This window comes from Muntiacus reevesi, chromosome 17 (genome assembly GCF_963930625.1).
Source record: "Muntiacus reevesi chromosome 17, mMunRee1.1, whole genome shotgun sequence".
Lineage (NCBI taxonomy): Eukaryota > Metazoa > Chordata > Mammalia > Artiodactyla > Cervidae > Muntiacus > Muntiacus reevesi.
This window is the reverse complement of record NC_089265.1, coordinates 48,599,765-48,626,832: the sequence shown is the minus strand read 5'-3', so window position 1 is coordinate 48,626,832 and position 27,068 is coordinate 48,599,765. Positions and strand designations below refer to the sequence as shown.

The window sequence follows — 27,068 nt, the reverse complement described above, 5'->3', positions numbered from 1 at the left end:
CTCCCCACTCCACCACCACACCCCTGGTAGGGAGACTCTTCCAAATTAAAGGAGATAAAAAGATGGAACAAATGTCAATGTAGGATTCAAGGATCTGAATCAAAAGACACAAATCTATTAAAAATATTTTTGTGACCACTGGGGAAGTTTGAATATGGACAGTAAATTGGATAAGACCATTGTTAACTTTCTTAGAAGTAAGAATGGTATTTTGGTTATATAGAAAAATACCATTCTTAGGAGAGGCATCGTGAAATATTTAGGGGTGTACTTTTACAGTGTCTGGGGTTTTCCTTCAATATTCAGGGAGTAAACTGTGTGTGCAAAGAGGCAAAATATTAATCTTGGTTAAATCCAGGTGAACGGAATGCATGTGTTCCTACTATTTTTTCTATGTGTCTATAGATTTCAAATTTATCAAAACAAAACACTGGGGGTGAAAAAACTTTTGGCACAATTTAAAAAAATACAATAAAAATGCTAGTTTCCCAAGGGCATAGAGCACAGAGCTCATGCCATAATGACAGACTTCAAGAGGATCCAGCAAGAAGCAGTGGCCCTCTAGTCACACTAGGAGCCAAGTGGAAGCCAAGCCAGTGTCTACAGACCACCCACCACCCTAGCCTTGGACACCACATGCTACCTTGCTGAGGCGGTTTGCCAACGATCTCTTCTTCAGGCTATCTGGTGAGGGCTTCTCAACAGCTGTCTTCACTCACTCTGCCAAGGAACCTGCATGACAAGGATGCTCACCCATACCCCTGGATTTCTGCTGGGGTGCGGTGACCTCCATTCCCAAACCTCATACTGTTCTGTGGATTCCAGCTACCTCTTAGTATGCACTTTCCCTAGAAGTCACTTCATTCCAAAGGTATTTGACACGCAGATGAGGTTCAGTGTTCAGAAAACAAGAATAGACTGGGGAAGGAAGTGAGCAGAGATGGAAAAGGTCTAGTCTCCCAAGGATTTTTCTCAGCATACTAAAGGAAAGGCTACTTTTTTTTTTTTTAACCCATTAGATTTCAACTAGAAACTACTGCCGGCTGTTATCTTGCAACCATGAATAGAAAGCTTGTTTGAGGTTGAAACCACTATTTGGAGAGATCAGAGCTACCCTGAGTTACATGAGCCAATAAATTCCCTCCATTTGCCCACTTTTCCTTCTTCCACTTTGGACTGAATTTTCTGATCACTTTCAACTCAATGTCAATTGAAACAATATTTCACTTAAAAATGTATTCTCTTGGACAAATAGATCAACTATTAGTTTCCATTTATATCCCCCTTCCTATCTTTTTTAAAAAATTTTTTTATTTTTCAGTGGGTTTTGTCATACATTGATGTGAATCAGCCATAGACTTACACTTATTCCCCATCCCGATCCCCCCTCCCACCTCCCTCTCCACCCGATTCCTCTGGGTCTTCCCAGCCCACCAGGCCCGAGCACTTGACTCATGCATCCCACCTGGGCTGGTGATCTGTTTCACCATAGATAATATACATGCTGTTCTTTCAAAACATCCCACCCTCACCTTCTCCCACAGAGTTCAAAAGTCTGTTCTGTACTTCTGTGTCTCTTTTTCTGTTTTGCATATAGGGTTATCGTTACCATCTTTCTAAATCCCATATATATGTGTTAGTATGCTGTAATGTTCTTTATCTTTCTGGCTTACTTCACTCTGTATAATGGGCTCCAGTTTCATCCATCTCATTAGAACTGATTCAAATGAATTCTTTTTAATGGCTGAGTAATATTCCATGGTGTATATGTACCACAGCTTCCTTATCCATTCGTCTGCTGATGGGCATCTAGGTTGCTTCCATGTCCTGGCTATTATAAACAGTGCTGCGATGAACATTGGGGTGCACGTGTCTCTTTCAGATCTGGATTCCTCAGTGTGTATGCCCAGAAGTGGTATTGCTGGGTCATATGGCAGTTCTATTTCCAGTTTTTTAAGAAATCTCCACACTGTTTTCCATAGTGACTGTACTAGTTTGCATTCCCACCAACAGTGTAAGAGGGTTCCCTTTTCTCCACACCCTCTCCAGCATTTATTGTTTGTAGACTTTTGGATAGCAGCCATCCTGCCTGGCGTGTAATGGTACCTCATGACCCACCTGCCAGAATATTGGAAATAAAAGCAAAAATAAACAAATGGGACCTAATGAAAATTAAAAGCTTTTGCAAAACAAAGGAAACTATAAGTAAGGTGAAAAGACAGCCTTCAGATTGGGAGAAAATAATAGCAAATGAGGAAACAGACAAAGGATTAATCTCAAAAATATACAAGCAACTCCTGCAGCTCAATTCCAGACAAATAAATGACCCAATCAAAAAATGGGCCAAAGAACTAAACAGACATTTCTCCAAAGAAGACATACAGATGGCTAACAAACACATGAAAAGATGCTCAACATCACTCATTATCAGAGAAATGCAAATCAAACCCCCCTTCCTATCAATTCACAAAGATAATAAAGGCTCTGAAACGTTTTGCAATTAAAAAAAAAACTTCTTAAAGTCTGTTCATATCAACATGTCCCAAACCACTTGACTTTGGAGATACCTATGAACAATCCTTAGAAGTAATGTTCCATGGGAAATAATTTTTGTAATAACTGTGTGAAAATCATTCATTTGCCTGTCAAGAAATCCTGTCATGTATCACCATTTAATTTCAATATCACTTCAATTTCCATGTTAGGAATTTGAGGTCCAAGTACTTAAACAAAAGATTATAACTCAACATCAAAATTTTTAAATACACTGTTAGATATTACAGAAAGTTAGCTATTTCCTAGCTTGCCTATGACACAATCTTTTTATATTTGTATCTCCAACAGTTTGAATTATGCCTGATACATAGGAGGAGCTCAATACATGTTGCTGAACAAATAAAATCATTACCAATTTACTTTTTTTCTGTGGGAATTACATTCCCTGTTGCTTTCTGACATTTTCCCTCCTGTTATATGCTGAATTAATACTTTATTGAGCAGTCTGTGGTAACTCCTAGTTCTTAAGTCCTGGGAGGATAGAACTAATTCAATGTTCATTAGTGTGTACAACTAGTTTAATGATTTGCTCACTGCACATTTCTTTTACGTGTCCAGAGTGTATCAGGTTTGATCATTACAGATGTCTTTAATCTTTCATTTTCTTGGACAAACTTTCACAATCAGAAATATTTCTAGTCCTGCTTTATCTCATCTTTTGTATCAATAAAGAATGGCAAGTTTAACACATTCTTTTCTAAACTGGCACAGTATGAGGAATGATCACATGCTATTGTGCATAGACCTAGTAGCATTAACGTCATCCCTCCAAAATAGAATGTAAATTTCCAGGTTGCTAGCACAGATGATTTGGCTCCTCTGCATCTATATATTCCTACACAAGCTATAAGACTGCTTATTTCTGTAATCTCTTTTATCTGTCATCAATAGCACAGAATGTGAAATAAACTAAAATATGCTGATAAAACAGCAACTATGATAGTAGAATAGACTTGAAACCACATAACATGTAATATAAGGATTTTATTTTTAAGGAACTAAGAATGGTTAACCTTGAGAAGATTCTGGATCACCACGAAAGTCACTTAAACTTTTCATAGAAAGAGAAACATTTCAAAATAATTTCAAACAAGTAACCTGATCATGTGACATGTGTGCAGTTTTCACTGTCTGTAGTGACCACAGTCCTGGGTAAGCTGTTAATCTGAGCTACTGTTGCATATAGTGGGAGATAAATCCAAGGAGGAATTCTGTTGGCATCACTGTGATTTTTAGCATGGAAAAAGTTACAGATATAAGACTGATGAAGGTAAATAACTCTGCTGAATTTATTCTAAACTGGAAATATCTACATAAATTCATTGTGCATTTTATATGTAAAATGCATATTGCCAACTCTGTTCAATAAAAAGGCCTGAAGAATAACCCAATAGTAATGAGAGTCTCAGCATTCATATAGTAGTCTTTCAATATCAATTTTTTAAAAAAAGGAACTAGGGGCTCTTTGGGGAAATGGTTGATTCCATATCTGGAACAGAAAATATACAAGAGTATGGAATCTTGTCAAGCCAGAAAAAAAGAATGCTGAAATCATGTCAAAAGACCTATGAAATAAATTGAATGGTTTCTCACTGACCAAAGATGGGTCAATTTAAGAATAAGATTTATAATTTCAATGAAATAAAATACATCAAATATATTTAAATCCATGAACTTGTAATGAAGCAAGGGGGAAAAAACTCATTGGTAGCATTCAGTGAATGCTAGAGAAGTAACCCCTAGTAAACATCGTTCCTGTAGGGACTGTACCTCACTGTACCAAATAATGCATAGCAAAGTTTCTGTCTATTCAAGTATTTCTGCCAGTAAGTGAAGAGGAAATCACAGATAGAGAAGATTCAGTTCAGTTCAGTCGCTCAGTCGTGTCCGACTCTTTGCGACCCTGTGAGCCACAGCATGCCAGGCCTCCCTGTCCATCACCAACTCCCAAAGTCCACCCAAACCCACGTCCATTGAGTCGGTGATGCCATCCAACCATCTCATCCTCTGTCATCCCCTTCTCCTCCTGCCCTCAATCTTTCCCAGCATCAGGGTCTTTTCAAATGAGTCAGCTCTTCACATCAGGTGGCCAAAGTATTGGAGTTTCAGCTTCAAAATCAGTCCTTCCAATGAACACCCAGGACTGATCTCCTTTAGAATGGACTGGTTGGATTTCCTTGCAGTCCAAGGGACTCTAAAGACTACTTTGCAAATCCCAATGAATAATTAAAGGATCTATACAATGGTGGGCTCCGCTTGCAGTTCAGCTGGTAAAGAATCCGCCTGCAATGCAGGAGACCCCGGTTCGAGTCCTGGGTTGGGAAGATCTCCTGGAAAAGGGATAGACTACCCACCCACTCCAGTATTCTTGGGCTTCTCTCATGGCTCAGATGGTAAACAATCCGCCTGCAATGCAGAAGACCTAGGTTCAATCCCTGGGTTGGGAAGATCCTCTGGAGAAGGGCATGACAACCCACTCCAGTTTGGGCTTCCCTCATAGCTCAGTTGGTAAAGAATCCGCCTACAATGCAGGATACCCCGGTTTGATTACTGGGCAGGGATCCACTGGAGAAGGAATAGGCTATCCGCTCCAGTATTCTTGGTCTTCCCTTGTGGCTGAGCTGGTAAAGAATCTGCCTGCAATATGGGAGACCAGGGTTGGGAAGATCCCTTGCAGAAGGGAAAAGCTACCCACTGCAGTATTCTGGCCTAGAGAATTCCATAGACTGTACAGTCCACGGGGTCACAAAGAGTCAGATACGACTGAGTGACTTTCACTTTCACACAATGGTAGATCCTTTGTAAACCTTTGTAATGGTAATATCACAGAGTGACAAGCAGATAGGCTGTACCTCCTGATACAACATATCTGCATATACATAACAACTAGATAGTAAGTGGTCACACACTTAGCAAAATAAAAGCTGAACTTGACTCTGATCATGCCTCTAGTTTTTACTGCCTACTAATTTACTGATAATATTGGGACTAGAATGCAGTTAATAAAATCTAGACCACATGAAGCTCTAAATAACCTAGACTCTTAAACTAAACATTTTCAAAGGAAAAAATAAAGATCTGTAGGATAAGAGAGACTGAAGAGGTATACAACCAATCAACATGTGAGACTTATGTGGATCTTGACTCAAATCACAAAGAAAAGATTATGAGCCATTAGGGAAAATTTGAAAATGTACTGGATATTTGATAATATAAAGAAACTATCATTAATTTTTTTTACATGTGATAATTATATTATGGCTTTCTTGTTAGTTTTTTTCCTTACAGAGATACATATTGGGTTGACTAGAATGTTCATTTCAGTTTTTCTGTAATATCTTACGGAAAAACCAAAACAAACATTTTGACCAATTCAATACTATAATACTCAAGGCTGAAATGAAATGAAATGTGTGATTTGCTTTGAGATAACCAGAGTGAGGGGGCAATAAGTGAACACTGTGACCTTGAGTTGGTAACTATTTGAAGTTGGTAATGGGGAAGGAGTGTTCGTTCTATTTTCTCTCTACTTTTGTTTCAAATTTTCAAAAAGTTTCTGTAATATCTGTAGTGAGAGCTGTGAAACAGAGATCAGATGTAATCCTCAATCCGGAATCTAAACCATCGGGTGTGTGTGGAGTGACAAGGACCCACGTTTCTGATAAACTGCAAGGAGGTGTTTTTGAACTGAACTGTTCGTTGTGGAAAGAAAGGGCTGCTCAAGCAGTGTATTTTTCTGGTAACTGAAAATACACCAGGTGGGGACTGAGCATGAGCTGAGGGCTTGGTGGTCTACAAGAGAGGGCTTCTTTTTCTTTTTCTAAATATCTTCTTCTTAAAGACCACCTGATTCAAGGTGCTAACTGCAGACACATGCATAGCACTGCTTCTGGGTACTTGCGTATTATTCATGGATGTGAAGCAGAAGGGCCTGGGCTACAGAGCAGAGGCAAGAAAGCAAAATGAGAATGGTCAAATAAAACATTTTAGCAGAAGAGGAATGATTTAAGAAAATACATATACCTGCTATGTTTAACCTACTGCTGCTGAATTTGAGTTCATTAAAACATAAGGATGGTTTCTCTATCACTAGGTAACAAACCCAGACATTAAGTTTTTAAGACACAATTTAACTAATCTTCAGGAAACCATGCAAAGAGATTGTTAGGAGAACACAGTCTTGTTACCTGGGCATAATTTTCCTTTCTTTGCTTCAGACATGCTAATTTGGTATGTCTGGATCAGAACGTCTATCCTGAGAGGCTTTTACAAGAGACAAAATTCACCTCACCAGAAAATTGAGAGAGAAAAGAAAGCCCTCCAAAGCTACATTTCTCCCAAGTAGTCTTTGAGATTATTCCGTAAATGTTGTACTGATTATCTGAATAGATACCATCCAAATGGAATAGTTTATTTTTTTTCTTAATGTAAGGGAAAAAATTAGGTTTCTTATCAGGTTCTTCTCCTTTTAATCAAGGAAAGAATAATTAGTGAATGCATTTTGTCCTTTGTCCACATTGTCTACCACCAAGAATAGCATTCTTGCATTATGAACCCAATCTGATTCTGACCTATTCAATTAATTAATCAAATCCTATTTCTGGAACTTAAAGTTTTATCCTACTTGCCTCCGTATAATTTCACTTCATCTGGTATGGTGCAGTTCTTGGTGCCCATACAATTTGCATACCAGATTGTCTATCACTGGCCTACAATCCCATATATAGTCTGAGATAGTCTACAAAGGAATTTTTTTTTTTTTTTTTTAACATTTGAGAAACTGGAGGGAAAAAAAAGCACACCAAAGTGCATTCAATAAAAGATAACTATTACTTTCTCCTCCCCAGACGATTTAGGCATTTTCTTCTTTCTTATTCTTCTCATCATTGGATTGCTAAGAATTAGTTCTTTTACTCCATTAATTTCCCAGTCAAGCTCACTGCCAACCAAAATTAAGGAAAAAACAGCATTCCAGATGCCGTTGTCTCAGACAACTTTAGAATTTGAATTCTCAACACAGGATATTTGAATATGCACCATCATCTTTCAGGAAGAGACAGCTCAGTTCTGTGAATCTGGAAAATGAAGATGTCTAAATGACCAACTCTCTCCTCATTTTATATCTATAAATATTTATGAAGTACTTACTAAGAGAACCCTACTTATTGGCAGAGAAACGTATAAAAAATAAGCCAAAAAATGTGTCTTGATCACTAGAACTAATCCCAATACAGGGTGAGAAGTAAATAAGAAATGAGGAATTCAGAGAAACTTTGATAAAAGAACTTGAATCAAAATGTTAAGAAGACAACGACAGATTAAGTGAGCTCGAGGGTCAATCCTATCTGCTCTCCAACAGAAAATGAGTACTAATTAAAGAAAAATCTTACTAAAATCTTGATAAAAACAACTCTGTTTCTGTTAACAGAACTTCATCATGTCAGAGTCAGGGCCAAAGGACCAGACTATGGGCATACTTTCACTCTTTGTAAGTAAAGCTGAGATGAACTACCAGTATGGAATAAGTTATATTTTGCTCGAGGAAATTAATAAAGGTTGTAATAATTTGTCCCAGGCAAGAATAAATATTATCCGAAGTGATTTTTTATTGGCTTCTTCTAAAAGTACTTTGACTAGTTAATTATAGGTTAACTTAATGCCTCTAATGTATTTCCTGGTGGCTCAGACAGTAAAGAATCTTCCTGCAATGCAGGAGACCCAGGTTTGATCCCTGGATAGGGAAGATCCCCTGGAGAAGGGAATGGCTACCCACTCTAGAATTCTTGCCTGGGGAATTCCATGGACAGAGGAGGCTGGTGGGCTACAGTCCATGGGGTCACAAAGAGTCAGACATGATTGAGTGCCTAACATTAATACCTTTAATATACTGACTTCCACCACAACCATCTCATGGTCAGTTTGTCTAGTCCACTGAGGGTACCAATAGCAGAACTGTAATTGGAACTTGCTAATTAACTCATGATAATAATGATGACTTTATGTGATTTCAAATCCTTCATGATGGGATTTTTCAGGCTGTAAAACAAATATGGACTTAGGATTCTTAGGATTCAAGTTTGCTTTTCCTTGGAATTATCACTTATGAGCATTTTTCTTTGGTGTTAATTTATTCATTCAGTGAACACAAAGTTCTAACAAAAGAGCAGCATAATTCCAACTCAGTCATTCATGTGTTTGGCTCCCAGATACTCTCGGCGGGCATCTGGGAATTTGGGTTTGGGGAGAGTTTTCACCACTCCTCCATAAAACTGTCTCACTGGGTCTAAGCTGGTTACACAAACAATATGGTTGTGCTGAATGTCTCTGAGAGAATGGAATTTGGGTACATAGAAGGCCCTGGGTACCGACACGACCAACTCCCACTAAAAACCCTGAGCACCAAGTCCCTCGCGCGCTCCCTGGCAGCCAACATGTCACACCCGGCACAATGCATGCTGGAGGAATTAAGTACTTCCCCTGTAACTCCACTGAGAGAAGTCTCCTGGAAGCTTTAGCCTGGTTTCCCCTGCACTTTGCCCCATGTGGCTTTTCATTTTGCTGATTTCACATTATAGCCTTTCACTGAAATAAATCATGGCTGTATGACTCTTTGCTGCATTATGTGACTCCTCCCAGTGAATCGCCAAATCTGGGGGTGGTCTCAGGGACCCCAGCAAGGGGACACGCTGATATTGAAGCAGTAGTGAAACAAAATCATGGGATACAGCAGTCAGGAACAGGGTAGGTCTAAGCTGGAAATCCAGATGTAGTGGTATATGTCTCCCTAAGATTCAATTCTAGTTCAACTTGCCGTGTGGACCTAGGGGAGGTTCAAGCGGAAATGACCTAAAGAAAGCATCTCGTCTAGATTCCTCATTTGTTCAGATGAGCTAATGGTGAGAGAGCTAAAATACCTTTCCACAGGACACAGAGCTAGTCTGAAGCAAAACATCCGTGCACCAAAACCACATCTCAACCCCCAGTAGTTCTTACCAGGAAATCATTTGCTGCCTGGCTGGAGTCTGTCCTTTCTCAGAAGGCCTCCTGCTTGCGTCAAGATGGGCCACATGGCTGCAGATTTACACCATGTTACATTTTCAATTAAAACAGCTAAATGGGGTGCCATAAAACGATGATCTCCAAGCTGCCAGGACAATAATGCCACAAACCCCACCAGATTTTATTAGAGTCAAATGACAGTATAAAGTCATTAGGAAAATGTGTGCCAACCACAGAAACAGCAATGCCTCACACTCTTGGAGAACTGAATACCATCCAGTTGGCTGAGAAAGAACCATGTGGCTTACAATCATTTTTCACAATTACTATCCTAGCTAGTTCATAGTTTCTGGCAGATATGCCTCACACGAACAGCCGAACTCAGTTAATTTTCACTCTGCTGATCGACAAAAATGATTTTTTCCCCTTAAAAAAAAAAAAAAAAAACCACCCAGAGAGTTTTCATGAAATTTGAGGTTGTGCATCAAAAAGTGAGCCCATTTGTTAAATCTTGGCTTTAAAAATGCATATTAAGTAGGCCACCCAATATTCATCACAAAAAATTATGTGTTAAGGATGCCAGTCATACTCAGCTACTCCAGTCTGAGAGTCAAATAGCAAGATTTCACAGGGCCGCCTTTACTTTTCCCTTTGGAATTGAGCTTGCCTTCTATAAGGCAGGAAAAAAAATTTTTTTTTAAATACTTCACTATGGGCTTCTTCAAAATCAGTATTCGTTCTTAACAGTTAGACAAGAAATACTGTACAATGCTATAACATGTTCCTAAGGAAATAAAATATTTACATGACTAAAGGAATAAAAGAGCTATTTGGCTACACTTACAGCTTCCTCCAAGTTTCACTTCCAAGTTGCCTTCTTGGGACTCGTTGTCAATAGCCTGAGTACAGATTTCATGTATAAATGCTTTAGGATGATTTCAGAAAATACAAAATCTACTATAAATTGAATAATCCCTCCCATAAAGAGAACCATCCTGCCAACAAAGGAGAATTCCCATCTCCTCCTGTATTTCAAATGCAGCATCTGTCTTAACTCTGTAAGGGATCAACAGACACTATAAGACATGTCACAAGGGGCTTCAACTGCATAGATAACATTCTGTTCTTTAGATTGGGGGGGGTGGACTGGCATTTATGGTTCTCTTTCAAATTGCTGTATGTCTTACATATTTTGTAATAAAAAATATTTAACTCCCTGAATTTGCTCAATTGGCATTCCCAGATCCTTGAAGGGGCATCGTACTTAGCCATGCTCTTTCTAGAATCAAAGTGAATTTTCTTCAGGGGATCAAAATGGCCCATTACACCAGCTCTGTACGTTAAAAACATTTCCTTTACACCAAGTTCATGAAGACTTGGCCAGATTTCCATAATCTTTCCCATCAGATACCCTTTGTCTGTGGAACACCTTGAAACACTGTTTTAGGCAAGGGCACTTCTCAGTCAGTGCCAGTAAAGTGAAAATATCTTTTTATATTAAAGCTGTCGGCTCCCCAGATAGAAAACTTTGTCAGTAAGAAAAATGTGTAAGATCAAGAGAGAAATAAGCTACATTGACTAAGGGCACTTTAAAGTGTCTCTAAGTTTTTTGAAAGCTCTTCTTCCTCCAACTGATAATGGGGAGGTGGAGGCCAGTTGTGTTCACATAAACCCCGTGGTGAAAATACGCTAGAGCAAGGAGATCTCCAAGTGGTCCCGAGAGTCAAATAACATCAGCATCAATTGGGAACTCGTTCAGTTCAGTTGCTCAGCCCTGTCCACCTCTTTGCAACCCCATGGACTGCAGCATGCCAGGCTTCCCTGTCCGTCACCAACTCCAACTCACTACTCAAACTCATGTCCGTTGAGTCAGTGATGCCATCCAACCATCCTGTCCTTTGTTGTACCCTTCTCCCCCTGCCTTCAGTCTTTCCCAACATCAGGGTCTTTTCCAATGAGTCAGTTCTTTGCATCAGGTGGCCAAAGTATTGGAGTTTCAGCTTCAGCATCAGTTCCTCCAATGAACATTCAGGCCTGATTTCCTTTAGGATTGACTAGTTGGATCTCCGTGCAGTCCACGGGACTCTAAAGAGTCTTCTCCAACATCACAGTTCAAAAGCATCAATTCTTTGGTGCTCAGCTTTCTTTATAGCCCAACTCTCACATCCATACATGACTACTGGAAAAACCATAGCTTTGACTAGACAGACCTTTGTTGGCAAAGTAATGCCTCTGCTTTTTAATATGCTGTCTAAGTTGGTCATAGCATTTCTTCCAAGGAGCAAGCATATTTTAATTTCATGGCTGCAGTCACCATCTGCAGTGATTTTGGAGCCCAAGAAAAGAAAGTCTCTCATTGTTTCCACTGTATCCCCATCTATTTGCCATGAAACAATGGGACTGGATGTCATGATCTTAGTTTTCTGAATGTTCAGTTTTAAGCCAACTTTTTCACTTTCTTTCACTTTCATCAAGAGGCTCTTTAGTTCTTCTTTGCTTTCTGCCATAAGGATGGTGTCATCTGCATATCTGAGGTTACTGATATTTCTCCCAGCAATTTTGATTCCAGCTTGTGCTTCACCCAGTTCAGCATTTTGCATGATGTACTCTGCAAATAAGTTAAATAGGCAGGCTGACAATATACAGCCTGATGTACTCCTTTCCCGATTTGGAAAAGTCTGCCATTCCATGTCCAGTTCTAACTGTTGCTTCCTGACCTGTATACAGATTTCTCAGGAGGCAGGTAAGGTGGTCTGGTATGCCCATCCCTTGAAGAATTTTCCACAGTTTGTTGTGACTCACACAGTCAAAGGCTTTGGCACAGTCAATAGAGCTGAGTTTGATGTTTTTCTGGAACTCTCTTACTTTTTCAATGATCCAGAGGATGTTGGCAATTTGATCTCTGGTTCCTCTGGCTTTTCTAAATCCAGCTTGAACACCTGGAAGTTCATAGTTCATGTACTGTTGAAGTCTGGCTTGGAGAGTTTTGAGAGTTACTTTGCTAGTGTGTGAGATGAGTGCAATTGTGCAGTAGTTTAAACATTCTTTGGCATTGCCTTTCTTTGGGATTGGAATGAAAACTGACCTTTTCCAGTCCTGTGGTCACTGCTGAGTTTTCCAAATTTGCTGGCATATTGAGTGCAGCACTTTCACAGCATCATCTTTTAGGATTTCAGTTCAGTTCAGTTGCTCACTCGTGTCCAACTCTTTGCGACCCCATGAACCACAGCAAGCCAGGCCTCCCTATCCATCACCAACTGCTGGTGTCTATCCAAACCCATGTCCATTGAATCAGTGATGCCATCCAGTCATGTCATCCTGTTGTCCCCTTCTCCTCCTGCCCTCAATCTTCCCCAGCATCAAGGTCTTTTCAAATGAGTCAGCTCTTCGCATCAGGTGGCCAAAGTACTGGAGTTTCAGCTTCAACATCAGTCCTTCCAATGAACACCCAGGACTGATCTCCTTTAGGATGGACTGGTTTGGTCTCCTTGCAGTCCAAGGGACTCTCAAGAGTCTTCTCCAACACCACAGTTCAAAAGTATCAATTTTTCGGCACTCAGCTTTTTTTATAGTCCAACTGCCACATCCATATATGACTACTGGAAAAACCATAGCCTTGACTAGACAGACCTTTGTTGACAAAGTAATGTCTCTGGCTTTATAGCTCAACTGAAATTCCATAGCTTGTTAGCAATGCAAATTCCCAAATTTCCACTGGGGGGCACGAGAGGGGTGGGCAGTAATCCTTCCAGGTGATTTGTGATGCCATTAGTATGAAGTCCAGTGACACAACAGTTGGAGGTCTAGCCTCTGGAGTCAGAGTGACTGGGTTTGAATAACAGCCTATGCCGACTGGTGAACAGTGTGACTCTGGATGAGTTACTTGTCTCTTCTGTAATTTCTTCAGTGTAAAATGAAGACAATGCATGTGTGTGTGCTAAGTCACTTCAGTTATGTCTGACTCTACGCAACCCTGTGGACTGTAGCCTGCCAGGCTTCTCTGTCCATGGAATTCTCCAGCCAAGAATACTGGAGTGGGTTTTCATGGCCTCCTCCAGGGGATCTTCCTGACCCAGGGATCAAACCCACATCTCTTGCATCACCTGCATTGGCAGACAAGTTCTCCACCTCTTGTGCCACCTGGGAAGCCCTAAAATGAAGGTCCCAACTCACTGGAATACTGGCAATAAGATAATACACATGAAAGTCTGGCAAAATGTTTCACACAATTATTTTCTAAACTATGAAGATGATCATTGATATCTAGTTTTCTCATCTATTTATTTCATTAGCATTCATTGAGCATTTATCACAGATGTGGGCAGTGAATAAATAACTCAGGATTCCTGGCTGCTTGCTAGACTTACCAGGGCATTCTTATGAAATCTTGCTGCCTGAGCCCTCCTCTATACCAAAAATAACAATCTCTTACAGGGGGACCCAAGCTTGGGTATCCATTACTTTGGGACATTTTAACAGAAGAAGCAAATCTATAAGTAAAAATTGGAACCCAAAGCCCATGGAGCTGGGCATATGCACATGATCGCAGAGACACTTTCAGGGCAGAATTGTTGGTCCAGCAAACTCATTGGCACTTATATGTTCCTCTTCTGCTTTACTGATCTTCGAAGTACAGATCATGTTTTCCTAAATCCTCAGCACTTACCACCAGGCTCACAAAGAGGAGATGCTGGAGTCTGTCGATGCAATGAGAAGCGAGTTCTGTTTCTAGGACTGGAGCCTGCCAGCTCCTGGAAGCCCGAGCACAGAGTTTCAGGTCAGAGGAGTAATTAGCCCGCCATCGTCTCCATAACAAACTCGTGTAAATGCACCCTTCCTGAATATACTGCCCAGGCCTCAAGGCTGGACAGAGTGATTTCACAAACCAGTTTCCAAGGGGAGGAGCAACAGGGGCAAAGCTTTTAAATTAATTAAAAGAGACACTCAGGCACACTTCATGCCATTCTTTAATCTCTGTTCTCCTGTGATAAATACAGACTGACAGGACCAGGCCTAGGCTAACAAGCTGAAGGCAGGACCCTATGGAGGTTTGCCAAGTAACCCTCAAAAAACACTGCAGCAGGGCCCAGTGCTCAGAAAAAGGAAGGGGGAAACCAGTACTGAATCTCAACAGTGTCAATGACATGTCACTGAGTGCTCTGAAGATGTCCACGGCACATATGATCATACCCTTCTTCAGCTGCTGCTGCTGCTAAGTCACTTCAGCTGTATCTGACTCTGTGTGACCCCATAGATGGCAACCCACCAGGCTCTGCCATCCCTGGGATTCTCCAGGCAAGAACACTGGAGTGGGTTGCCACTCCCTTCTCCAATGCATGCATGCATGCTAAGTCGCTTCAATCGTGTCCAGCTCTGTGCGACCCTATGGACAACAGCCCACCAGGCTCCCCCGTCCCTGGGATTCTCCAGGCAAGAATACTGGAGTGGGTTGCCATTTCCTTCTCCAACTAGTAGCAATGAAAACAGATAAAAATAAGATAGCATGTACTGTAATTCAAAAGAACAACAACAATTATAATTTATTTTAAAGAGTTTTCCACGGCCAGGCACTGTGCTAAAGGCTTCCCATGTAGTATTTCATTTAATTATGGTAACCAGCTTCTTAACCATTCTTGTCTCCTAGTACACACACCCTTATGGAGTCCCCTCATACACTGAATTAGAGTTCACACATGTGGTCAACAGAAAATTACAGAAGTGACTTCTAAGATTAGATCATAAAAGACATCACCACCTCTGACATGACCTCTTAAATCATTTGCCCTGGGGGAGCATAGAGTCATGTCAAGGGGCCACTGAAGCAGCCCTCCAGTGAGGCCCAGGTGGAGAAGAACCAGCCACATGACCTTGTCAGTGGATCCTCCAACTCCAGCCACAACTTTGGGTCTTCCAACTGAAGCCCCAGACATCAGTCAACAGAGAAGTCATCAGCACTGGGCCCTCTCTGCATGCCTGACCCACAGAACTCAGGAGATCTCTGTCTTAAAAACTAAGTTCTGTGATTTGTTACACAGCAGTCACTAACTCTTACCTAAGAGATAGATACTCTTATTTTCTAGTTGACAAGGGTTTAAGTGATTCAATCATGGGCATATAAGTGAAGTAATGGGGAACTGAATCCATGTTTGCAGACTTGAAGTTCTGACTCCAATTCTGTCACTACTACTGACATAAACATAGGTGTGTAACCAATTTCTCATTGCTTTCATTAAGGAAAAAGCATGTATTTAATAGGAAGCTTTCAAGTGCTTTGGCTGCTCCCAAGACACTTTGCCCATCCTACATGGCACCCATGCTTCTTCCTTGAACTTCAGTCATTTCTCCATGGACAGATTAGAAGGTCCTGGAGGGCTGGAGTAGCATCTTGCCTACAGTTGTCTGTGAACAGTAGAAGGGTGGGGGTAGGATGCCATGTTCATCCTGTGGACTCCTGTCAACCTGCCTGGCTTGGCATCTCTGTTTCATCACTTTCAGGCTGGATGATCTTAGGTAAATGATCTAAATTTTATAAGCCTCGGATTCCTAACTCTTATAACACAGGGCCAATATTAAACACACATCTCTGTTTAAACTACATTAGAAAAATATTAGAATAAAGTGTAAGCACCTTGTCTGGCATGTGGTAAGTCCTCAATGAACGTGATCTATTTGAATTATTACAATCAAGTATGTGTTGAAAAACATCCAGTATTTTAAAGAGCCAAACAAAAGCTCTTCCCTCTTAACCTTTCCTCACATCAAAAAGAGAATTTCTGAAGAAATGGCAGAGGCTCTTGGGTGTAAGGCGATCTTCCCCATACACACTGAAATCTTTGAAGTCCCCTTGACCATGGCTCCTGCAACACCCCAACCTGCCCTGCTGGAGTGATGACAGGGTCGGGGAGAGCTGCTGTCCATTTGCACTGTCCAGAGGGACATGTGCAGATAGCAATGTGGTTCTTTCTTGCAAAAAAGAAATGCAAGTCAAAGAGGGTCTCACTGCCCCTGGACCTTAAGAAGAGAGGTGTAAGGGGATGTTGCTTCCATTCTACTTCTTAATCCTATTACATCCTCATCATCTTGTCAGCATAGACAAGTGCTCCTGAGCTCCTGCTAACACTCCTTCTAATGCCCTCCCTTGTGGTTCATTCTTTCTCGGTCTTGGAGCTAATAAGCTGGCAAGCGTCTCACTGTCCCCTCATTGCTGTTGTTTAGTCACTAAGTCATGTCTGACTCTGCGACCCCGTGGACTGTAGCATGCCAGGCTCCCCTGTCCTCCGCTATCTCCCAGAGTTTGCTCAAACTCACGTCTACTGAGTCGGTAACGCTATCTAACCATCTCATCTTCTGCCACCCCCTTCTCGTTTGGCCTTCAGTCTTTCCCAGCATCAGGGTTCCCTCAGGTGATTTCTACTCAAACGCTTTCTGAGTCTCATCTCCCTTTGAACTTAGCTTTAGGGCTCCTTTATTTCCCCTTATGCGTGAAAGAGTTTTCTGTATAAAACTCTGGTTGGGGTCCACCATCTTTCCACAACCTTCCACTTCTGGAAGACTAAGAGGAGGGAGACTGGGAGAAGCACCAGCCACATTCACCCATCTCCAAACGAACAGATTCCTAGTGTAGCTAGGTGCTAGGCGGCATTCTAGATGGGAGGATATAAGTGACCCCTACACACAAATAACAGAGGAGATTTAAAAAGACAATAAAAACTATAAAATAAAGCACCAAGGGAAGGATGTAGGAGTGGCAGAGACAACGGGTTCAGGAGAGCAGAGGAAGGAGAGACAGTGATGGACGAGGATATGGGAGACATGAAACAGTCAGCCTCAGGTGTGGGCTCTGAGGGATGCAGAATTCTGACCTGACGAGGCGGGACAGAAGGCCACCCTGGGAAGAAGGAATGAAATGCAAGGAGGCAGAAAAGCATGAGACACATATTTGGAATGCAGTGGATGTATAGAGAAGCAGGGTCAGGGACCACAAAAAACAAGGTGCACGCGGGGAAATAATTCTGACAATAATTTACAACAAAGATTTTCCAAAAAATTTAAAAAAAGTAAAGGTCTTCTTGCAGATTATAGAGCAAATTGATAACATATAAATTCCATGACAAAGTATCACATTCTAGTCAATTTTTCAGGGATCACAAACATAAAACCCTAAGGCTAGAGAAGTAAGCTTTCAAAGGAGGCAACATCAAGTGAATTTCTAGATCATTCTTCCCAACACATTAAGTTTCCCTTGCGGAAAGTTTTTGCTTGAACCACGGTGTGCATGCTCAGTCACATACGATTCTTTGCGACCCTTTGGACTGTAGTCCACCAGGGAGATTCCTGTCCATGGGATTTTTCAGACAAGGATACTGGAGTGGGCTTGAACCACTGAACTAGCTACAAGTCAAACACTTCATCTATTTTTTTCCTAGTCTAGTTTTTAAAAAATTGTTACCCAAAGTGAGAAGGTACATTTAGATAACTCAAGTTAGGAATCTGTTACCTACCAGCAGAGTCATTTCAGAGATTTCCAAGAGCCAGTATCCATTAACCAGACTGGTTATAGGGTAGAGCTGATGTGTACCAGAGGTGAACACAACTATTGGTAAGTCTCAGGGTGTGTGTCCTTTATATTATTTTCCCATCTTCTGACCCAAACTTACAAAGCTGCTACACAGAGAAAGATGTCAAATAGAAACACCTTCAGGATCAGAATTTCCCTCTTTCTCCTTAGAACCAGAGAGTTAACTTCAAAAAAGATCCAGAAAGTAGCACGGGCCATTAACCCACCTCCAATGGTGGGTCCTGAAACAGGAAAAAGTCCCTGCTCACTGTTTCTCTGTCTTCCTGGTCCCAACATCGTTGAACAACACACAACAGGATGCCACAGGCCCTGGCCAGCCGAACTCACCATATACCACATGCTTGGCCACTTGGGATCATTGAAGTAAGTGGATTGGGTGCGGCTGAAGTCATAATCCCTCTTGGTCCGTTTTTTTACCACTTGCTGTTGGATCCACTCCACCTGCCAAGAAGGACATTTGGTGAGTGTTCAAGTTCCATCTGGGTTAGCACAACATCAATGACAGTCTGAGACATTTCCCATCCTGTGTCAGTCACAGGTTTCATTCTGGAGACTAGAATCTAAGTCCAGGAGCTTCAAGAGTCCCTAGAAACTCTGGTTCTATTTTTAAGGCAGGTAGATTTTGCATTCTTTTATGAAAGATCATTCATATTTTTCAACAATGTGGCAACCCCTTAAAGCTTTTTCAGAAAGCACATTTAACTCCCAATTTATTTTAAATTGATAGTGTTAGTTTTAAAAACTAATTTATTCATTCTGACCTTATACTAAGGGCTGGCAAACTTCTCTGAAGGTCCAGATAGTAAATATCTTCAGCTCTGCAGGTCAGACAATCTCTGCTATAACTACCCATTCTGCCATTGTAGCACCATAGACAGTAAACAAATAAACAGGTGTAACTACGTTAAAAGACGCTTACTCCTTGGAAGGAAAGTTATGACCAACCTAGACAGCATATTAAAAAGCAGAGACACTACTTTGTCAACAAAGATCCGTCTCGTCAAGGCTATGGTTTTCCCAGTGGCAATGTATGGATGTGAGAATTGGGCTATAAAGAAAGCTGAGCACAGAAGAATTGATGCTTTTGAACTGTGGTGTTGGAGAAGACTCTTGAGAGTTCCTTGGACTGCAAGGAGATCCAACCAGCCCATCCTAAAGGAGATCAGTCCTGGGTGTTCACTGGAAGGACTGATGTTGAAGCTGAAACTCTACTATTTTGGCCACCTGATGCAAAGACGTGACTCATTTGAAAAGACCCTGATGCTGGGAAAGATTGAGGGCAGGAGGAGAAGGGGACAACAGAGGATGAGATGGTTGGATGGCCTCACCAAATCAATGGACATGGGTTTGGGTAGACTCCGCGAGTTGGTGATGGACAGGGAGGCCTGGCATGCTGCGGTTCATGGGGTCGCAAAGAGTCGGACACGACTGAGCGACTGAACTGAACTGATGTTCCAATAAAACATTGAATAAAAACACATAGGAGGCTGGATTTGGCCCACAGGCCAAATTTTATATAAAAATTTTCAATGTTCTAGGATTACACATCAAACTAACCAGGGATCAAATGCTCTAGTATCACAAATTTTTAAAAAATGACTATTCACAACAGAGTGGTGGGAAAAGCACTATTTGGGTAATCAGAAAATCAAAGCCCTACTAGATCTGTTTCTGGCATAAAATGGGAATAGTCATTCAAAGCTCCAAAATTCAAAACCTTTACATTTGAGAAGGTCTTAACATTTAGCCTCAACTTATGTTTAAACATAAGGGAACTTCTGAGTTTGATACAGATTTGTAACCTAAATGATATGGGTATGCATGGGGGTATTTTTAAAAACAGGACATCATTATGGCAACATAAAAATAAGCATGTTTCATTTTGAACAGAGCATCTCAAATGTAATATCAGCCCAGGTGGCACTCTACAATTTGTTTCTAAATTCTCTTTTGTGATTTCTTCTTTCCATAGCTAATTTAGTCATACTATTCTAAAATGCTTCCTTCCACCATTTATCTGTATTCTCCATAAAGGGATTAAAAAACAGAGCGACGTAGATGCTATTGTCCACTACTGTGATTCTATACCCATACCATTCAATAATGACTTCAAAACCTCTCCTTCCTATTTCAAAGATTACTGGAGGAGAAGAAATATTAAAGGAGCAATGAATAAGCTCAAAATGCATGGCTATAAACAAGGTTTGTTGTTGTTGTTTAGTCGTTAAGTCATGTCCAACTCTTTTGTGACCCCATGGACTGTAACCCAACAGGCTCTGTCCATGGGATTTTCCAGGCAAGAACACTAGACTTGGTTGCCATTTCCCTCTCCAGGGGATCTTCCCAACCCAGGGATACTAGGGCCAAAAGCCTAACTAATAAATTTTTACAATTCTCATATTGGAAAATATTATTCAACAAATTATCAGAGGGCTTCCCTGGGGGCTCCGTGGTAAAGAATCCACTTGTTAATGCAGGAGGCACAGGAGATGTGGGTTCAATCTCTGGGTAGGGAAGATCCCCTGGAGAAGGAAATAGTAACCTACTCCATCATTCTTGCCTGAAAAACTCCATGAAAAGAGAAGCCTGGCAGGTTACAGTCCATTAGGTTGCAAAGGGTCAGACATGACTTAGTGAATGAACAATTTGGTGTGCAAGATGAATTTAAATAGTGAATTCTTAGTTATATCACTAACAAGGAAAACAGAATCACATAGCCTCCCAAGTAAATATAAGATCTATTTATGATTAGGATCAACAGCTCAACATCATATAAGTGCCTTCTTTGATAGGTTATTTAAGCAAAATTATGAATACAAAGTCAATAAATGAAAATAATATTCTGGAAAATGAAAGTTTTCTCTTGCTTTTTAAATTAATCTAGACCAAGTGACTCTCTGGCACTGAATCATTCTACATCACTTACACACATGCACATGCACACACAGACACATGTGTATACACTAAATAAAAGACGTGTTGTGTTAGTCGCTCAGTCGTGTATGATTCTTTGCAACCCCTTGAGTTATAGCCCGGTAGGCTCCTCTGTCCCTGGAATTTTTCCAGGCAAGAATACTGGAGTAGATTGCTGTTCTCTTCTCCAGGGGATCTTCCTGACCCAGGGATCGAACCCGGGTCTCCTATATTGCAGACAGATTCTTTACAATCTGAGCCACTAGGAAAGCCTAAATAAAAGGTATTACAAATTATTCCTTTAAACTATTGAACAATAGTTCCAAGGCAAGCTAAGTGATTTTGTTTTTGCTTTATTTCAAGAGACTGCTGTTTAGAAATCACATTGAAACTAATGTGTCATTAAAAATGTATATAATAATTTTTTTTAATGAAGAGACTGATTTCCAAAGTGACCATGTTTCTAAAAACAAAGAACAAAATCAACTTCCTTCTTAAAGTAGAGCAGCAAGCATGGGCATGCATGTATTTGTCTATTTCAAGGAAACATTTTAATCTATTTCAGACAATCTAAGAAATGAGATTCTTTCACTCATTTATTCATTCAATATGCAGTAAGTGCCTACTCAATACCAGACGTTGGGCTGGGAATACAAAGATGACTAAGAATAATCTTTGCCTCTGAAGGACTTAATTTTACCAAAGAATATTTAGCAAGTATTCTACAGTTCTTTACTTCATAAAAATGTTATCTTCATAAATGACATCTGATGCAGGATCTATCACTATACTAAATAGATCATTCATGAAAATTTTGACTATGCAAATTATAATTCTTATAGTACTGTCTATAAGATTTACCCCAACAAGACTGAACTAGTTCATATTTGAACACTTGGTAAGATCCGTTTGGACAGAATGGCTTTCCAACTAACCCTATATTGGCGGTGGTCCTTCCTAAGAGAGCCTCCATAAATTCTGAACTGCCAATGTCTATGCATTTACAAATCAGGCATTAAGTCTTGCGTGGACCCAATAATGAAATGACTCAGGCTCAGGACAAGTCTACAGCAGGGTAGGGGTGAACAGCTGTCTCTACAATGACACTGTAAGTACGTATTTCTCCTTATGTATACACACACAGAGAAATGGATAAATAGGACAAGTATGTGAGGAAAGCAAGTGACAGTCATTTTCCTAGATGAACTATACGTACAAAAATAGAACAAAATATCTCACCAAGCACCATCCCTTCTGTAATTTTACCAAACAAAAGTGCTTAGTTACAGGACTCAGTGGCTAGAAGGTAACACAGCAAGTTGGCATCTACATTTGACTATAAGTCATTCTGCCTGATCATAGGGCTGCAAAACTCGAGAAAAGCACAGTTGGGTTTTTTTTTTTTTTTTAGTGTCAAATACCATGTATTTTGCTTTGGTGCTTTATGAGTCCTGAGCCCTACATTTTTGGGAAAGCGGGAAAAGCACCTCTTGGGGCAGAAGATTTCTATGACTGGAAAGACCATATTTATATTTTTAAACCATTATCCATATGTCTGTCCTTGAGATCTTTAAAAAAAAAAAAACAACTCAGACGTAATGCGTTATACAGGTTTCACCTCTTGACACAAAGCCCAATGCAAAGAAAAGCCACTTAGAAATTTATTTTCATAAAACTACGGCCAGCCCAGGGAAAAAGGAAAACAGTATGCTTTCTCTCACTGGTTTAACTTCTAAATGTTCTACTTCCTATATATTATGAATCTACATTAAAGTCAGAGTTAAAAAAAAACTTCAGTCCTGGGAAATCAGTCTCAGTTCAGCTGCTCAGTCATGTCCGACTCATTGCGACCCCATGAATCGCAGCACGCCAGGCCTCCCTGTCCATCACCAACTCCCAGAGTTTACTCAAACTCATGTCCATCGAGTTGGTGATGCCATCCAGCCATCTCATCCTCTGTCGGCCCCTTCTCCTCCTGCCCCCAATCCCTCCCAGCATCAGGGTCTTTCCCAATAAGTCAACTCGGAAACCAGGCTAGCCTCCATTAGTTTCACCACATGTGTGGTACATGGTGTTAAGGACACTCCCTCCCTCTGTTCAGCGCTTACTCCCGACATGGTCCACATGAATAGTGGACATGTGCCACTCCACGATCTTTGTTGAAACATGTTTGCTTTTGTTAGTTTTGCATGTCAAGCGAAGCATGCTAATGGATGATTATGGGAAGCCTACCTACACAGTCTCAGTTGAACTCATATCTCATGATTTTGGAATTTAGTAACTTTCTGATATTATACATGAGGAAGGAAATCTGTCACCAGTCAGAGAAAAGGATGTTATCCTACGAATCTGTATTATCTAACTTTGGACAGTACGTGATTGCTCAGTCGTGTCTGACCCTGCGACCCCATGGGCTGTAGCCCTCCTGGCTCCTCTGTCCATGGAATTCTCCCGGCAAGAATACTGGAGTGGGGTACCATTTCCAACTCCAGGTTATATTGCTGACCCAGGGATCAAACCCATGTCTCTTGCATCTCCTGCACTGGCAGGTAGATTCTTTACCACTAGTGCCACCAGCAAAGCCCATTACATAGCGAATCACAAAATATAAACAGGAAATCAATGGTGGTATTACAAGAAAGACAAATACTGCATGTATTACTTACATGTGGAATCTAAAAAAAAAAAGAGTCAAATTCATAAAAAATATAGAAAAAGTGACTGCCAGGGGCTGGGGGTGATAGGAGAAATAGGGAGAAGCTGGTAAAAGATACAAACTTTCAGTTGTAAGATGAATAAGGTCTGAGGATCTAAGGAATAATATAGTGACTATTGCTGATAACACTATATTGTACAACAGAAATTTGCTAAGAGAGGGTAGAACTTAAATGTTCTCACCAAAAAAGATAAATATGGGCAGTGATGGATGTGTTAATTATTAATAACTAGAAGGGAGAAATACTTTCAATAGATCAAACATATCAAATCACAATGATATACAAATTTAGTCTTAAAAGTCAATTATGCCTCAATAAAACTGAAATTGAAAAAATGTGCAGTGCCACTTTAAAATGCATCCCACAGTGAGGAGAAATCTTCCCTTTAGATATTAAAGCTAATCACTGAAATAAATATCGACAGTAAATATCTTTATCAATTGAATGGGACAGAAAAGTCAACAAACTGACCGAAAACATGCAAGACTAGAGTATGTCACAAGGTTGCTATCATAAATCAATGGGGAAAAACAGAGTAATTTATAAATGATATTGAAACACCAAATAACTCGGGAAAAAAGATTTAAACCATTCCCACATCTTAATCATTAGGATCAATTCCAAATAAATCATATTAAAAGTAAACAAATAAACCCATGAAAGTACCATAAGAAACACAGATTTTTTAAAGATTTTAAGAAATCACCTGAGAGTGAATGCTGTTTGTTTATGTATAATACAAATAAAGAAATTAATTTGGAAAAATTGATAAATTCAACTAAATAAAGCATAAATATGGCATGGCAAAAATTACTTCACAAACAAGGTAAAGACAAATTAAAGAAACATATAGCAAAGAGGAACTAAAGAGCCTCTTGGTGAAGATGAAGGAGGAATGAAAAAGGTGACTTAGAACTCAACATTTGGGCTTCCCTGGTGGCTCAGTGGTAAAGGCTACACCTGCCAATGCAGGAGACGAGGGTTTGATTCCTGCTTGGGAAGATCCCAATCGCCAAGAACAACTAAGCTTCAAGCACCACAAATGCTGAGCCCATGAGCTGCAACTACTGAAGCCCCCATGCCCTAGAGCCTGCGCTCCACCACAAAAGAAGCCACCACAATCAAAAGCCCACGCAGCCCAACCAGAGAGTAGCCCCTGTTCACTGCACCTAGAGCAATGAGACCCAGCATAGCCGAAAACAAATATTAAAACAAATTTAAAAAAAAAAAAACAGAAAAACTTCACATTCAAAAAACTAAGGTCATGCCATCTGGTCCCATCACTTCATGGCAAATAAATGGAGAAAGAGTGGAAGCAGCAACAGACTTTACTTTCTTGGGCTCCAAAGTAACTGCAGATGGTGACTGCAGCCATGAAATTAAAAGACCTTTGCTCCTTGGAAGAAAAGCTGTGACAAACCTAGACAGCATATTAAACAACAGAGATGTTAATTTGCTGACAAAGGTTCATCTAATCAAAGCTATGGTTTTTCAGTAGTCATGTATGGATGTGAGAGTTAGACCATAAAGAAGGCTGATCATCAAAGAATTGATGCCTTTAAACCGTGGTGCTGGAGAAGACTCGTGAGACTGTAAGTGATCAAAGCAGTCCATCCTAAAGGAAATCAATCCTGAATATTCATTGGAAGGACTGACGCTGAAGCTGAAGCTCCAATACTTTGGCCACTTGTTTGGAAGAGCCGACTCTTTAGAAAAGATCCTGATGCTGGGAAAGATTGCAGGCAGACAAAGAAGGGGATGACAGAGGATGAGATGGTGGAATGGGATCACTGACTCAATGGGCACGAGTTTGACCAAGCTCCAGGAGATGGGAATGGACAGGGAAGCCTGGCGTGCCGCAGTCCATGGGGTCGCAAAGAGTCGGACACGACTGAGTGACTGAACTACAGGGACAACAAGCATAGATAAAATGCTCTTTCCCTTAGATATAAAGAGTCCTACATTCAATAAGAGAAAAAAGCAATAGGAAAACAGGTAAAGAGAATAGTACAATAATAACTGAAAATGTAAATCAAGTTTCTTTAACATATAAAAACATGCCTAACCTCATGAATATAAATACAAAAAAGCAAATCAAACCCACACCAAGATACAGCTTTTCACATCTCACCTTTTGGATATAAACATTCTAAATACCAAAGACATTTTACCAGTGAGGAATGTAAAATGGTCATCCTCACATAATGGGGATGGGAATGTAAATCTATTCCAACTCTGTGGAGAGTAACAGGACATGACCTACAAAAATCCTAAGAAGACGTGATTCAGTTTTAGAAATTTACCTTACATTTTAGAAAATATTTTATTTAAGTGTAGTTCATTTACAATGTTACATTAATTTCTGCTGTCCTCCATTTTTATTAACACATGTCAAAATGCAAGGCTATTTACTGAAGCACTTCTAGTAACAACTGAAGTAGTAAACAACCTGAATATATACTGACAGAGATTAATTAACTAAATAACAACACATCAACATAGTGGAGTACAATGCAACCATAAAAAATAATGAAATGGGCTTTATGCCTTGACAGAGAATAGTCTCCATGATGTAGCCTAAGATGAGAAAAAAAAAAAAAAAAAGGAAAATACCACAGACTATAAAAGATACAATTTTTGTACCTCTTTGAGGTCATTGCTATACGCAGAGAACTCTGATAACACTGGCTGCTTTCTTGGCCAGTTGGGGGTCGGGGTCTGGGGGTCGAACTAGGTGGTTGGGTTGAGACCCAAGAACAGGAGGGAAAACTTTTACTGCTGACTCTTTAATATCAATAATTTTCAACTATGTAAGTATGTTATCTATACAAACGATTTTAAATTTCCTTTAACATGTTCCGTTAGTTACTATTATATAATCCTATAATATCAAATGTGACAAATGCCTAAATTATAACATATTTTAAAAGCAATAATGATAAACATAGTATACAAAAAGTACCTTAGGTGGTTTTAACATATGTTATAACACAGTCAATATTGAGAAAAGATGGGTAAATTAGAGAAGATGGGTTGAAACTTGGGGAACTGAGTTTATAATCTGAGAATCGCCACCAGCCACCTGTGTGACCTTGCAAAATCTTTGTGGGCCTCTTTTATCTGTAATAATAGAAGACAAACTAAACACGCTCTGTATTTTCTTCTGGCTTTGAAATGTTTATCTGTGTATGTGGTCCATCTCTGATTTGAATGAGAAGAAAAAGTTCGTGTTAAATGCAATACAGAGGTGAGCTAGTGCTCCTGTGGACAGATGACCTTAAGTCATCCTGTGCAGATGCAAGATG

The 27,068-nt window shown here is 40.2% G+C and overlaps 1 protein-coding gene across 4 annotated transcripts in view; it reads right to left on the bottom strand.

The window, feature by feature from the left end:
• The window catches only part of PCSK5 (proprotein convertase subtilisin/kexin type 5), a 498,339-nt gene that overhangs the window by 388,405 nt on the left and 82,866 nt on the right, over positions 1-27,068 (bottom strand). For all 4 annotated transcript variants that reach the window (XM_065908244.1, XM_065908247.1, XM_065908246.1 and 1 more), the window contains exon 3: positions 18,461-18,574. In XM_065908244.1, coding sequence (XP_065764316.1) covers positions 18,461-18,574 — 114 coding nt within the window. The remainder of the gene's footprint in view (positions 1-18,460; positions 18,575-27,068) is intronic.